This window comes from Bos javanicus, chromosome 5 (assembly GCF_032452875.1).
Source record: "Bos javanicus breed banteng chromosome 5, ARS-OSU_banteng_1.0, whole genome shotgun sequence".
Taxonomy (NCBI): domain Eukaryota; kingdom Metazoa; phylum Chordata; class Mammalia; order Artiodactyla; family Bovidae; genus Bos; species Bos javanicus.
Window position 1 is genome coordinate 74,285,227 of NC_083872.1, and position 15,283 is coordinate 74,300,509.

The 15,283-nt window shown below is 55.4% G+C and overlaps 1 protein-coding gene across 1 annotated transcript; it reads left to right on the forward strand.

Moving 5' to 3' along the window:
- The first annotated feature begins 570 nt into the window (after positions 1 to 570).
- Positions 571 to 11,945, forward strand: RASD2 (RASD family member 2). Its single transcript, XM_061417258.1, has 3 exons — positions 571 to 1,061; positions 5,765 to 6,044; positions 9,499 to 11,945. Exons 2-3 carry the CDS (start codon positions 5,774 to 5,776, stop codon positions 10,026 to 10,028), a joined length of 801 nt encoding a protein of 266 aa, XP_061273242.1. The 5' UTR covers positions 571 to 1,061; positions 5,765 to 5,773; the 3' UTR covers positions 10,029 to 11,945.
- Positions 11,946 to 15,283: the final 3,338 nt, after the last annotated feature.

Genomic DNA, 15,283 nt, shown 5'->3' on the forward strand with positions numbered 1-15,283 from the left:
AGGCGGGTGGGCGCGCTTGCTGAGGCAGAGGCGGGCGCCGAGCTGCGGGACTGGCTGCTCGCTTGATGCGGAGAGGGTGAGCGGGAGCCGCTCGACGGGTCCACGGAGAACCGCTCGTAGAGGCGGCGAAAGGCGTCCAGGCCTAAGCTGGGCTTCTGCCGCTGGAACCGCCATCTGGAGCTTGGGCTCTGATCACTTTTCGGAGGAACCTTTGACCTCGTCCGGCAGGAGGAAGAGGGGCGTCCGCCTCCAGGAGCAGGAAAGAGGGAGGAGCCAGAGCCCCGCAGAAAGTTCGCCTCCTCTGGGGGACCGAGAGGGAGAAGTGGGAGGAGGAGCCTGTGTAAGGCTAACTCAGAGCTGCGAAATCTTAGGGCGGCGTTCAAGGCCCCCTCCCACACGCGCGCGCAGCAGAGTGCCCTGCTCCTCTTTCAGCCGCTGGCTGCGCCTCGCAGGGAAAAAGAGCATACCCTCGGCGCCGGGGGAGCGGCAGAGCTGAGGTCGAGGCCGAGCCGGGCACGCATCCTCCACCCGAGCGATCCCCTTTGGAGCTGGCGGAGTAGGTGGCATAGGCAGTCGGGAGGATAGGTTCGCCCACCCCGGACACGCACATACGCACGCACCCGCAATCACTTCCAAGGGACTCTCCAAGAGTCTCTAAGGACCAGGAGACACCCCTTCTGCCCTCGCCCCCCAACCCCGGAGCCCCAAGCGGGGACCCCGGGATCAGACGTCCCCACGCCTCCGGGCACCTGGCTCAGCAGGAGTCCCCCGGGTCCGGGCAGGGCAGGGCCGGCGGCGGCGAGCCGGAGCCCGCCCAGCGCCCGGGCCCCGCCGAGCCCTCGGAACCCACTCATGGGGCACCGGCTCCCCGTGTCCCCTCGCCCGGCCGCGCCCAGCCCGGCGCCCCGAGACGCGCAGAGGAGGATCCCGGCGCAGTGACCCGGGAGCCGCCGCAGCCCCTGGAAGCCTCGGCTGCCGGAGAGGAAGGCTGCTCCCCGCACCTCCAGGCCCTTCCAGGCATCCCTCTGAGCCGCGCCAGAGGCCCGGCCCGCCATTCCCAGGTAGGAGGGAGACACCCCAACAGAACTGGGGAGGCGGGGAAGCCGGGGAGAAAGGTTTGAAGCTTTGGGGGGTAGGGTTAGGTGAAGCCTTACAGGAAGTGGAAAAGTCAAACTGATTGAGCCTGTTATGTGCCAGGATCACAGGGCAACTTCACTTACCTAGAGAAAATGAAATTAGTTGAGCGCCTACTGTGTGTCAGGCTGGATGCTTATCCCAGGAAAGAAAGACTTAACTGAGTTTGTGTTTTAAAGAGATCTGGAGTAACAGCCTGTTTGAATATAAGGAAACTGAGGCTTAGAGAGGAAGAGGCACTTCCTTTCCCCAAACACTCCCCTCCTCCTTCCTAAACTGGCTTCAGCCTGCAAACCTGGCTAAGGGTGGGGCTGGGGTGGGGCCAGCTGGTGGTGGCCTTGGTGAGGACCTCCTCTGAGAGAGCTTAAGGAGCACCTTCCTTGCTTAGAGTTCTTTGAGCTTTGGGGGGAATTGGTGCAAGGAGTGAGTTTCCTGGGCGATCCCCTTCCCAAGATGGGTTTTCTGTGCTCAGCTGGCCAGAGGGCCTCCAAGCACCTCTGCAGGGTTCTGTCCTCCCTGTGCCCCCAGCCCTGGGAGGATGACGAAGGGTGTAGTCCTGGACCTCATGGGAGGTGGGAGGCTGTGCTGTGAAGGAGCAGCCAGATCAGGAGCCCATGATTCAGGTTTCTTCTGGCATCAGAGGGACACGATGGGGTCCCCCAAGACCTCTGCCTGCACTCCAGCCCCTCTGCACCTGACTGCTCCAGGCAGCCCCTTGACTGCCAAGAGGAAGTGTCACAGAGAAAGGAACCTGCTTCCTGTGTGCTGGAGCTGTGTGGGCCTCTTGGCTTCTCGCTGAGCTCTCAGGGCCACTCTGTAGGTTTGTTTCTACCATTTGGTAGATGACCAGCCCCACCAGGTCCAGTCATTTGCCCAGGGCAGCTGGACTGGTGAGAGGCAGATCTGGTCTGCCCCCTTCCTGCCACCTCAAGGGTAGTGAGATTGGCTTTGCAAAGCACACATGACTCCCCTCAGTGGGGGCATGGAGGCCAGGGAATACGTGTGTGTGTCCAGAGTCTGGGATGTGCCCTAATGGTGGAGGCTTGGGGTGTGTGGGAGGGAGGGAAGGAGGGAGGGCTCAGGGTATCACAAGGAGGAGGATGTGGCCAGACTCTCATCCTCTGCTCTTGCCCCTCTGACCCTTCCATCTTCCTGGCAGGCCCTGGGAGAGGGGCTTGAGGGAGAAGAAGGGGTGAACCCACAGACGCATGGGGCGGGAGCTGGCTGCTCAAGGTCTGGGGGGTTCCGGGCAGGGTGCTTGACCCCAGCTATCTGCAGCAAGAAACAGAGGGAATTAGAATAGACCTCCAGGCTCATTCCCCCAACCCGATGCCAGCTGAGGCTTCTGACACTGTTTTGAAAAAGCCTGATTTTGGCCAGGGGGTGGGTTTTTATAGAGGTAAAAGCCCAGACTTTGGAGCCAACAGCCTGATTCTAATCCTGGCCTGACCAGTCATCTGTGTAAACTGGGGCAAGTGACTCAGCCTCACTGACCTCCCGTTCCCCGTGGGGTCCAGCAGGTTGACGGTGGGCCCCTCTTCATGGGACTGCCGTGAATTCACAGGGATAAGGCACACAGGCACCCAGCATAATGGAGAGCTGCTGGGCTGTGGCGACCATTCCCCCAGCACGGCTCCACCACCTCTGCTTCAGGCCCTTCTGCCTCCCAGGTGCCCATAAAAAGACCCTGGGGTGAGTCACAGAGCTTGCATTCGGGTACCCATGCTCCCACTAACCATTCTCTGGGCCTCCAGGGGGGAAATCTACATTCTCAAAGGGCCCTTTGAACTCTGACCCCTGCCTGCTTCTCACTGTAGGGTCAGCCTGGCTGAGGATGGAGAGAGGGGAACAGGAAGTGGAGGAGGAGAGAAGCTGTGCCCACAGCATACCCACAGAGCCTCCTCTAGGGGAGGAGAAGGGAAGAAGGACGTGGGGGGGAACCCATGGAAGTGCTGTCACCTGACGGCCAGGTGTCTGGGTACTTCACACAGCCCCACGTGGCTGGAGCCATGTGCAGACTCGAAGTCTTCTCTCGGAGATGAAAGCCACAGATTTTTTTCCTCCTTTGCCCTTTTCTGATCCCCTGCCTCCTCTCTCTGACTTCCTCATGTCTGTTCAGTTGCTGATGTTAACACGTCTAATACTAAGAACTCTGAGCTAGAGGCTGGGGCAGGCAGTGATGGAGACGTACTATCCCTGGGGGCTGCCAGCCTTCTCTATCTCTGTAGACAGAGATGACCAGCAGCAGAGTCAAGCTCCAGGCAGAGGGACTTGGGGAGGAGGCTGTCCTGATGTGGGGGCCTCTTCCCCCCGATCCTGGCCTCCGTTGAAGGCCCAGGCTGGCTCTTTCTCAGCGTGGGAGGAGATTGAAGAGTTCAGTGCTGTTGGCTTGCAGCTTCCTCTCCCTTGCTGCCAAGCCAGATGTGTGCTCAGTTCACGGCGACCCACCTCAGTGTAGCTCCTGGGCCAGCTAGACAGGGTGGAGGTGGAGGGAGAATACCCCAGAAGGAAGCTCTGAATGATCTCCGAAAGGAGAGTCATTTGCTTCTTTCATGCACAGGTCATTTATTGAGCACCTGCTGTGTCCATGGCGCTGAAAGCCTGCAGTGTAAGCTCAGAGTTGGCTTCAGGCACAAACTGGGTGGAGATATGTAGGAGTTGTACGTTTGGAGTCACCATCCTGGCTCCCTTATTAACTAAAAGGGCCAGTCGTGTAGACTTTTAAGCATCAGGTCCTTATTTGCGAAACAGGGAAGGGAATGCATACTTCATAGAGAGGTGGTGAGGGGAACCCCAAGGCACGGGGCAGACTGCCTGAGATTGAAGCCCTCCTTGGCTGGTTACTGGCTATGTAACCATGAGCTAAGTACTAAACTTCTTTGTGGTGCTTCAGTTTCCTCATCTGTAAATTGGGGTAACCACCTACCTTCTGGGGATCCTGAAGGATGAAGTGGGTTAGTACACATTCAACTTAGAGCGCTCTGCATATATTAACTGCAAAATAAATGTCAGCTGTGATTATTGTTCTATACTTAGCACAGTGCTTGGCACACTGCAGGGCTTGGTTACTGCTGATTGTCGTCACAGCTCCAGGGTCAGCGGTATGCTGAGCTGGCTTATTGTGTGCGTCCCTTTGCAATTCATTCATTGAGATCGTCTTGGGAGCTTGGAATGGCCATGGTAGGAGTATTTTGCCATGAAATTGACAAATGCTGCCAATCAGAGCTTTTATGAAGGTCTTTTTAAAAAACCACTTTACTGCATGGTGGCTCTCAACTGGGCAAGGCGATGACACTGACCAGGTTGTGTGCAATGGCAGCCCACTCCAGTATTCTTGCCTGGAGAATTCCATGGATGGAGGAGCCTGGTGGGCTACAGTCCATGGAGTCACAAAGAGTCGGACATGGCTGAGCAACTTCACCCACTTGGTGGAGTGGGAGGCAGAGGAGCCTTCAGAGAGGAGGTGACATCTGAGCCAGACCCTGATAAAGAGAAGAGGGGTTCTGGGGGACGGGCTGGCATGAGTTGAGGGCTGGTCCCAGCAGAGCTCAAGCTCACTAGGGGTTCCAAGTCAGGGGGAATTCTGGTGGGTGTTGAGAGAGGAAAAAGGAGGGTGGCTGGGCTATGAATGGCCTTTGGGTGGGCCTGATGGAGCCCCTGGAAGTTACTTATCTCTAATTGGGCTTTGGAGCTTGGATCCATTTCAGCCTCTCCCACAAGGTCAAGAGGTTCCTGTAGAAAGTTTTGGGTATACCCCAGAACCATAAACCCTTGGAGCTATGAGGGACCTGAGTCATTCTTGTGTCATTTCTCTGACCTGCATCTCATAGTCCAGGCAAACTCCCAGGATGGAGGATGTGGTCTGGACTTGGCCTTTCTCTTCTTTCTGGGAAGGCCAAATGGCCATGGCACCCCCTTGCTTAAGAAATGCTCTCTAAAACCTTCCCCATGCCATGTCCCAGAGTCACAGGCTCCCAGGAAGCCAGAACTGCAAAGGACAGATGGTCCAGGCAGAGAACAGAGTCAGCATCTTTGAGACCTTGCCATGTGCTGAGCCCTTTACAACAGCCCTATGAATCAAGTCCACTTTATAGATGAGAAAAGCGATGCCCAAGGATGTTAAGCTCCTTTCCCCAGAGGAGTAGTGAGTTAGGGGTAAATCGAGGAGTCCAGCTCCAACAGTCCCATCTGGGAATAAACAAGGGGTGAATGAACCCGGGGTGAGTGAATGAGTAAAAATGGGTAGATAAATGAAGGGGGAAAGAAACAAGAGAGGGGTGTTCAGGCAGAACTCCACGGCCCTTAGAGAGACCCCAGTCCAGCTTTCCCATTGTACAGACAGAAAAGTTAGTGAAAGTCGTGCAGTCGTGTCCGACTCTTTGCAACCCCATGGATTATACAGTCCGTGGAATTCTCCAGGCCAGAATATTGGAGTGGGTAGTTTTTCCCTTCTCCAGAGGATCTTCCCAACCCAGGAATCGAACCCAGGTCTCTCGCATTGTAAGTGGATTATCAACTGAGCTATCACAGAACCAAGTAAGAGGCTGACAGGGGAGGCCACAGCCTCCAGCACAGGCTGCAGGGCCAGGCCCCCGGCTTCCTGACACTCGACCCCCTCTCTCTGCTGCAGCCCCGAGCCATGATGAAGACCTTGTCCAGCGGGAACTGTGCACTCAGTGTGCCTGCCAAGAACTCGTACCGCATGGTGGTGCTGGGCGCCTCTCGGGTGGGCAAGAGCTCCATTGTTTCCCGCTTCCTCAATGGCCGCTTCGAGGACCAGTACACACCCACCATCGAGGACTTCCACCGGAAGGTTTACAACATCCGCGGTGACATGTACCAGCTGGACATCCTGGACACGTCCGGCAACCACCCCTTCCCCGCCATGCGCAGGCTGTCCATCCTCACAGGTGGGTGCCGGGGGGCGGGGTGGGCATGGGAGCTTGGGTATGGGAGTGTGTGTGCTCGGCACTTGACAGTTTGCAAAGCCCTGCCTCCATCCGAGATGAAGCTCGTGAGCCCCCGTGCACCGCACTGTGAGGTCGGAGAGGTATTGCTGCTTGCCGACAGAGGATGGAGCCAGGGCCCCAGAACCCTTCCCTCTGACTCTGGTTTAATTCCTTGTGGCTGCTGGTGCTGCCTTCCAGATCTGTGGCTTTACCTAGGAACAGAGGGGCTCCTGCCTACTTCCTGCTGCGGGTGACCCAGCAGAGCTCCAGGGCCCAGGGTCAGTCTGTCAGACTCAGATCTATTGACACCCGAGGCCTTTGCCTCCTCTCAAAGAGGCAGGGACAGGACCCAGACTGTGATCAGTCAGAGAGGCTGGTGGGGACCTGCTCATGCTGGGAACTCAGTAATAATCACAGTAACAGCCATGGCGATTGCTAACTCTTATCAGGAGCTGCATGCCTGGGCCTCTTTATAGAGCTCAGCATGTATTTAATTAATCCTCACAACTAACCTAGGAGATGGGCATCTGCCTCCATTTTATATGTGGGGAAACTGAGGCCCCGGGAGGTTGAGTTACTCCAAATGATAACACAGCTGGGAAATGGCAGTCGGGCTGTCAGGCTTTAACCCTGGGCTCTCCTGTAGCTTCTCAGCCAGGCTGGGAGCCAGGGAGGGAGGGGAGCTTGTGGGGTACTAAGCGGGGGCAGATGGAGATGTGAAACTGGGCCATGCTTTTCGTCACTCAAGCAGTTTTGTGTGGTAGCTAAGAGCACAGGCCCAGAAACTGGTCTGCCTGAATGCAAATTCTGATTCTGCTGCTTCGTGGTTTTGTCCCTCTGAGCAAGTGACTTGACCTCTTTGGGCCTTGATTTTCTTATCTGTATTGTATCTGTACCCATCCTAGAGGCCTTCATGAGAATTAAATGAGTTTACATAGAAAAAGAGCTTGGCGAGTAGGTGAGTGCTCATGAAATATGGGTCTTATGCGAAACCTGCATTTGCAGTGTGCTTGCAGTGGGCTTTGCAGTCATTTCCTAAGCCACGCCCTGCCATTGCTGGGCAGCTGATGAAGGAAAGGAATCAGCAAGTAGTCCCCCAGCCATCACTAAAACAACCCCACAAATCAAAATACTTCTGCACCAAGAAACCCTTGCTATGCCCATCCCTCCCCCTACAGCCCAGCTAAGATCCCTCCCCGAGTGCCCTGGGCAGATGGCTTCCTTTTCCAGCTGTTCTCACTGATCATCTGATGCAGATCACACTCGGCCTGCCCCACTCCACATTTTGCAGAAGTTTGTGGACAGAGGGAGCCTGGGCTGACCTGGGTTCCAGTCCTGTCTCCACCACTTGGTAGCTTACATATGGGACCAAAGGTTCAGATCTCAGTCTTTCTAGCTACACAATGGGTATAATGTTGCTTCCTCCCGGGGTGTCTCCTCAACCTACAGGAAAGTGCCAGGAGAGGAGGGCATGGGGGCTTTTCCAACACAGTGGGGATTGCAGGAATGTCAGCTCCCCCTACCATGGGGAGGGGACACAGTGCCCACTGATAGAAATAAAGCTAACTGAGGGAGGGAGAGAGAAGATATAGAGAGGAACCATGTGCATATTTCCAAACTTAAGTTTTAGTTACACAAATAACACACAAATGCATGCTCCCCTAAGCATATAGATAAGGGTAAAAAGCCCCCTTGACCCTTGCTTCCACCCCCCAGGCTCTTGCCCCCTCCCCCGAGGTACCATCCCATCAGTCTTCCAGACACCCCATGAACACATTGAAATTCATGTTTGGGTCCCCAGAACAGAGTGTTTTCATCTTTTTTACATGCATGTGTCATTCTGGGCACATCTGTCTGGCCACCCGTATTTTTGCTCGCCAGCCTGTGCCTCATTTTCCAACCTGGTGCTGATGCACAGCGCATTCTGAAAGCCATTAATTCTGCCGCCAGCTATCCTTCCAGCTGCCAGCCAGGCGTCTCTGAAACTTGGCATGCAGCTTTGCATTTGAATGTGTCAAGGCCACAGAGTCCTCAGGGGCCTGGGATTAGCCTACCAGGGTGGGTTTCACAGCCCAAGCAGAAATGGTTGCCAGCCCGGCACTGCCTTGCAAGTGCCTTTCTCAACAGCCCACACCACCCTTCATCATATCGCATCCCATCCATGCGGCCAGCTTTATGAACACCCACTGTGCATCGTGACGAAGCCTCCTTTTGCTCCGGAGCGTGTCATCGGCAGGAACGCAATCCTGAATGTGCTGGGTGCTATTTTGGGGGGACAAATGGTATGCCCTGGGGGTCCAGAGAAAGGAAGCAGCGGGGCTATCAGAAGCTGGAATTGCTTGATTTTCCTCTTGAGAACATGGGCTGGTCCCCGGCGCCTCTGAGCCTCAGTTTCCTGTAAAACAGGGATCTTAACATCTCCCCACAGGTTCTCAAGAGTTTAAGCCAAAGTGTAAAAGGTGCTTTGAGTGTGAGATTGTGATCACTGTAGTGAGATCTGACAATCGAGGTAGAGGCACTGGTCTTCTCTCACCCTCCCCACCTCCCCATCATCCCTGTTTCAAAGACCTACACAGAGGGATACAGCAAGTTGTAGCAGGGGTAGCGTGGGCCTCAGAGGCTAGTGTTCACTTGTTCACCCATAATGTATTCAAGAAGCAGCGGGCACCTGTGTGTGCCAGGCACCAGGAATCGGGTCCATGTCTCAGCCCAGCCATGCCTGAGCTGTGTGATCTTGGGCCAGTTGCTCACCCTTTCTGAGCCTCAGCCTGCCCACCTATCACGTGAAGGTAATGAAATGTCCCTCACAGAGGTTTCATGAGGAATCAAGGGGTACTCAGGTGGCTCTTACATGTGCTTGTTCTCATTATCCTTTTGAGATACAAGTCACTGAGCACATGTCACTCTCCATTTATTACCTCATCAGTCCCTCAAAAGCATCCTGCATGAGACAGGTGGGGAAACTGAGGTTTAGGGAGGTGGCATGACCCACGCAAGGCTGAGTGAGGGGGCAAGAGATAAACCTAGGCCTGCCTCCTGCCAGCACTCTCGGCTCCTACTGTATACCCGGGGCTGCTCCAGGCCCCGGGGATGTGCACTGAGCAGCAAGATCCTTGCTCTTGTGGAAAGTGTAGTAATTACTATTCTAACACAGTCCACACAAGCTCACAAATCACTCACTCTGTCTACAGCCCTGCAGGGAAATGTAGGGTGGATCCATTGTGTTTGAACCAGGCTGTGCCACGTATTAGCTCCATTACAAGTGATTTAACCTCCTGGGCCTCAGTCTTCTGCTCTGGAAAACGGGAATAATAGCAGCTCCCCCAGAGGGTCGCTGTGACGGTCAGGTCAAGGAGTGGGGAGAGGGCAAAGGAGCTGCCTGTAAACTTACCTCCCAGGGTTTCTGTCTCCACAGGCGATGTGTTCATCCTCGTGTTCAGCCTAGATAACCGGGAGTCCTTCGACGAGGTCAAGCGCCTCCAGAAGCAGATCCTGGAGGTCAAGTCCTGCCTGAAGAACAAGACCAAGGAGGCAGCGGAGCTGCCCATGGTCATCTGCGGTAACAAGAATGACCATGGCGAGCTGTGCCGCCAAGTGCCCACCACCGAGGCCGAGCTGCTGGTATCTGGTGATGGAAACTGCGCCTACTTTGAGGTGTCGGCCAAGAAGAACACCAACGTGGACGAGATGTTCTACGTGCTCTTCAGCATGGCCAAGCTGCCGCACGAGATGAGCCCCGCGCTGCACCGCAAGATCTCCGTGCAGTACGGGGACGCCTTCCACCCCCGGCCCTTCTGCATGCGCCGTGTCAAGGACATGGACGCCTACGGCATGGTCTCTCCCTTCGCCCGCCGCCCCAGCGTCAACAGTGACCTCAAATACATCAAGGCCAAGGTCCTCCGGGAGAGCCAGGCCCGCGAGCGGGACAAATGCACCATCCAGTGAGCGGGAGGGATGCTGGGCTGGGGCTTTGGCCGGGCCTTATGGAAGATGGCCCCAGCGCCCGCTGCCCACATCCCCCGGACGAAATCCCAAGAGCAGTCACATTCCGAGACCTCTGGGGGGCCAGACCGGAGTACCCCAGCCTCCAACCTCTGTATAGTTTCCTGCCTTCAACCGCTTCCCTCTGATTCCTCCTTTCCGCCGCTCCCCTTGGGTTTCAACTTCTCCATGGGGGGGTGGATCTCTGCTGGGCAGGAGGTGAAGCTGGGTGACATACGGACTTTTGTCAGGACCCGAGTCAGAGCTTGCTTGTCCTTGCAAGAAACGCTGATGCCAGACGGGCCAGGGTACCGGCTTCCAACAGAGACTCCTGGAACATCAGAGGATGAAAACAACACCCTAGTCGGCTGGGAGGGGGCTCTGCCCTCCTGATGTAAGACGCAGCTTGGTTCAGGTGGCAGCTGGAAGTTTCTCCCCCTACTCCGTCCTGAAACATTAACCCTCTGGCCCAGCAGTTTCTATCCCCTACCCCCTGAGTTGGCCCCCAGCTCTCCCTGACACTGAGCCAGGGGCGTCTCTGTGTTCAAAGTGGGTGTGGCCACGTCTGCTGGACCACGTCCGTCTCCGGGACTGCCTCCCTCAGCCTCCCCTCCCAGGTTCCTCTCGTCTGCTGGTTGTGCCTTGTTGCAGCTGTTACATCGTGTTCCCAGTAGAAACGGAAATCATCGTACTGTAAAAGCCTAGTGATCCCTCGTTGGCCAGGACCTCCCCCCAGGTTCAGGTCCGCTGCCTCCACGGGGGACACCTTCCTCCTCGGCTCCCAAATGGGGTTCCTGTGGCCTGTTCGCAGCTGGACACTGCCCTCCTCCCGAGCTTCACGGTTTACACTGAATGCAGGCCGGGGCTGCATCTCCTCCTGCCCCCATTTCACAGAGGAGGCAGCTGAGACTCAGAGGGCCAAGGAGCAAGCCCCAGCTCTGCCTCCTGGCTAGTTCAGGATGGAGCTCCATCTGGAAGCTGGCTGTCCTCTGCTGTGCTTGTTCCTCAAACATTTATTGAGCACCTGCTGGGTGCTGGGTCCACTGTGCTAGAAAACAAAGAGGGTAAGCAATGCGCTTGACGCCCCTAAGGCCGAGGCTCCATGGCTCCAGCCTCTTTCCTTCCCCCAGCCTGGCCTCTGACTGCCCCTGCTGCCCTACTGTCTCTCTGCACGCAGTTGTGGGGAGATGTGGAAGAGCACCTGGGAGCTATAGCTGAGCTCAGGAGAGGCAGATAAGAAGAGCTCCCAGGGGGCCTTTTCCTGGCACCTGGGATGGGGTTGTGCTGGGTACCAGGTGTGGTGGGATTTGAACCTGTGGACCAAAGGCTCTTGTCATCAGCTCTTAACATTTTGTACTTTAAATCTCCTTGAAACTATTGAAGTTTAGAGCCACAAGGAGCCTTAATGATTGTCTAGTGAATCCAAGGCCCAGAGAGGGTAAGTAACTCGCCTGGGGTCACACAGCAAGCCTACGAGTGGCAGAAGCAGGGTTAGGTCGGGGCATTCAGCACACACTATGACGTGCCCCTCCTGATCCTGCCTCAGCCGTGGGGCCTTCGGGGATTTGAGGTGTCGTCTCCCCGAGCCTCTCCCCAGATTGGCCTTTGAGGGCTTCTGTAGATCCTGTGTACATTGTACCCACGTATATACCTGTACACACACGTGAACACACAGAGAGACTCGTGCCCTGGCCTCAGCTCTGCACTCCCCACACCTCCCACCCAGCCCTGCTGCCCAAGGCAGCTGCTCTGACCCTGCTTCTGACGCCTGGCCCGAACCTGAACCCTCTAAGCAGACCAGGTACCCTGGCTAGGACAGATGTGTGGCCCGCTTCCCTGTATCTCTGTGTACACTCTCGATTAAAGTGGGTTTGTTTCTAAGCCGTGTCCTTGGCCATGTAAGTTTTCTGTATTTCCAAGAGGAGGCGTGGCTCTTCTGCAACCATAGCTGGCCTCTCCCTCCCCAGATTGCACCTGCCTGGTGCCCTCGCCCTGCGGGTCAGCGCTGAGTCAGCCGTTGAGGTTAATTAAGTACGTGGTGGGACTGGGGAATAAAACCTGCAGATAGGAGGGAATAACTACCCTGGCCCTTCTGGGCCCTCTGAGGACTGTGTGCTGAGGTGTCTGTGTACCTCTGAGGAGTGACCAGGTCAGACAAAAGCCTCCTCCCTGTGGACCATCAGGCCTTTGTGGTCACCATGCATCTGACTCCTAGGTGGCGCCCAGAACCACGCGGAGAACATTTGGCAATAACGGCAAACAGTTAACAGAACTGCGGAGAGGGGCGGCATGCTATTAGCTCCTGGTGGGGGATGTTGCTGAACACCCTCCAGGGGCCAAGGGCAGCCCCCACCATAAAGAGTTACCCTCTTGAAGGTCGGCAGTGGGCAGCCTCCCCACTTGGACTGTCAACCCTTGAGACCAGGACACGGCCCATATCTATGTGTGGTTGATAACAACCTACAACTTTCAGGACAGTACTTAATAAACACTGGACAAGCAGAATGGCCCTTGTGTGAAATGACACAGGACGTGGGTGGGGATGGCAGATGGAAGTGGGGGGAGGTAGAGTGGGGGAGGCTACGTGTCCCTGTGTAACCCCAAATGTGGCACCTTGAATGGAAGTTCTCCTCGGACGGAGGGGAGATGATCAACCATACCCCTGCTGGGTGAATGAAACCCCTCCTCTCGCTCCGTCGTCTTCTCTTCCAGCCCCATGAAAAACATGCTCGTGTTCACCCTTCTTGTGGTGGGGAATTAGGCTCAGAGCGGTCAATATCTTATCCACAACAAAGGGGGATAAGTGGCACAACAAAGGGGGTGAAGTGGCAGATCATGGACTTGAAACGAGGGGTCATCTGAGCTCCATGTGGGGGAGGAAAGGATTTTGCATCTGGGAGACGGAGACAGGTCTGTGCTTTTGATGGGTCAGCAAGTACCACTGAGCAGGAGGGCCAGGCCTGGAGAAAGAAGTTCAGAGAAAAGGAAGACAGGGTCCCTGTGGGCCAAGGGCTCATGATCCAGAGGGCGAGATCCCTGTGCGGGCATCCAAGTGAGCCTGGCTATGGTGGAGGAAAACCAGCCTGGGAGAGCTCCCAGCCTCCACTTATGGAGGAGCCCAGCTTCCCTCGCATCCTTTGCCCATGCCAGCCAGAGATGGTCCATGTGGGAGGCAAGTCACTGTGATGCTCTATCAATTCTGGGTCTTGTAAATGTGAGATGTGGAGGTGAACATTTCTTTCTGCATTGCAGGTCAGAACTGCACCCTAAGAAGGGCTAAATGGGGAGGCAGTTGGGTGCACCCACCAGAGCCCAGGCACCTCTGCCACGCTCTATCTCCGTGGCGGAGGCGGTGGGGGGGTGGGATGCTGTGAGTACATCCTATCTCTTACCAGACTTCAGTTTCTTCAGTTCTTAATGGGAAGTGGCGAGGAGGACAGCTGGACCAGACAGCACATGAATAGCCCCTTACAGCTCTATGTTCTCTGCAAGAAGGAATTAATATTCCCACTATATAACCCACAACATTCTGATCGTTACTAAACAGAACACGTTTGCTCCGAGTCCTGGCCCTAGCCCCACTCCGTGCATCCCACAGATTCACCCTGGAATGGGGTTAACAAAAAGCTGTGGCAGAGGAGGGAGATGTCCCAGAAAAACAGCCCTGGGATGGAGGGTGGAATAGATTGTAAAAAAGTTCCTCTCATGCAGAGAGCATTCAGAGATAAGCCCAGAGCAGCCAGCTTAACTCCCATCCTAGGAAGGGAGCACTGGGAATCTGACTTCTGAGAATTCTAAGCAGCAGACTGTAAGGACTCATTCTGTTCCACCTCCCTGAACCTGTCACTTACTCCAAAGAAAAACTTCAGTCTGCATCCTGGCTTGGTGGGGGGCTGATGAGAGGCCACCGGGGCTCAGCGGCAGAGGCTACTGGGAACTCGGAAGGGAAAGGGAGCCGACCTTTGTTGCAGGCCCGCTGTGCGCCAGATACCATGCTCAGCCTGCTTCCACATCCTCTCATTGCATCCTCGAGGCAAAGCTATATGAATCTTCATAGGAGGGACCTGAGGCCCAGAGAAATAAGGTATGCCTGGGGTTGCACAGCCAGTTAAGTGGCAGAGCTAGGCTAGAATTCATGTCTGATTGCAAAACCTGTTTTATCTCTAGAGCTTTCATAGCTGAGCCAGATAGAAGCTGCTCTCTGGAGGGAGAAGCCAGCAGGTTCCCGTGTAATGTGCGAACATGGTTCAGAGAACTCGGGTTGATGTCATTCACAAGGAGTGAGATGCCTGCCCCTCATAACCAAGGGCACAGCCACTGTAGCTAAGAAGAGCTTAGCTTCTCTCTCATGGAGAAGCCCAAGGTAAGCGGACTAGATCAGAGGATAGCTCTGCTCTACGGGGTCATTCAGGCATGCAGGCCTCAGGCTCCTCCATCTCTAGGATTGTGTCACATCTGCAAGGTCAAAGCCACCGCCATGTTCCGGTTCAGCCGGAAAGTTCAGGGAGGAGAGTGCAGACATTGCACCTCTGCTGTTCTCAGATCCCTGTACATGTCCCGTCCGCTCACTTTCCACTGGCAAAACTCAGTCTTGTGTCTGAACCTCCCTGTGAGAAGGGCTGGGAAACACTGTTCCTTGCTGGCTGGCCCGGTGTCCAAGGGTGACTCGTAGAAAACGGGGAGCAATTGGCCGGCCAGCTAACAATCTCCACCCAGCCATCCTCGCACAGTGGTCTGGACCTCAGGACTCATGTCCAGCCTGTCTTCCAACAAGCTCCACACTGCAGACATGATCAGAAAGCAGCTCTGACTCCCCAAGGCTTTTTTCAAGTGCCTCTGGGTTTTGCTTTCCTCCTCCCTCCTGAGACCTGGGACTGTCCCATGACTTTTCTCACCTGTACCAGAGAAAATTTGGATGGCAAATTTGGTTGAAAGAAATGGCAACCCACTCCAGTATTCTGGCCTGGGGGATTCCATGGACAGAGGAGCCTGGTGGACTGCAGTCTATGGGATCTCAAAGGAGTCGGCCATGACTGAGCGGCTACACAACAACACGGACTCAATTAAAAGTCATTTGTCATGTGATGATCGACATTTTTGTCTTCATTCAAAGGAAAGACCTTCTCCCCTTCCTCCAGCTGAGCTCCGCTCTGCACAGACAGCTAGAATTCAGGGAAGAGAAGGGTGGGCAGGTTATTTTTTTACTCTCCATCTTCTGT

Bases quoted from the DNA above. Each gene is read 5' to 3' on its own strand.
- RASD2 (XM_061417258.1), top strand. From the start codon at position 5,774: ATGATGAAGACCTTGTCCAGCGGGAACTGTGCACTCAGTGTGCCTGCC. The intron at 6,045-9,498 runs GTGGGTGCCGGG...CTGTCTCCACAG, and splicing joins CAGGCTGTCCATCCTCACAG to GCGATGTGTTCATCCTCGTG.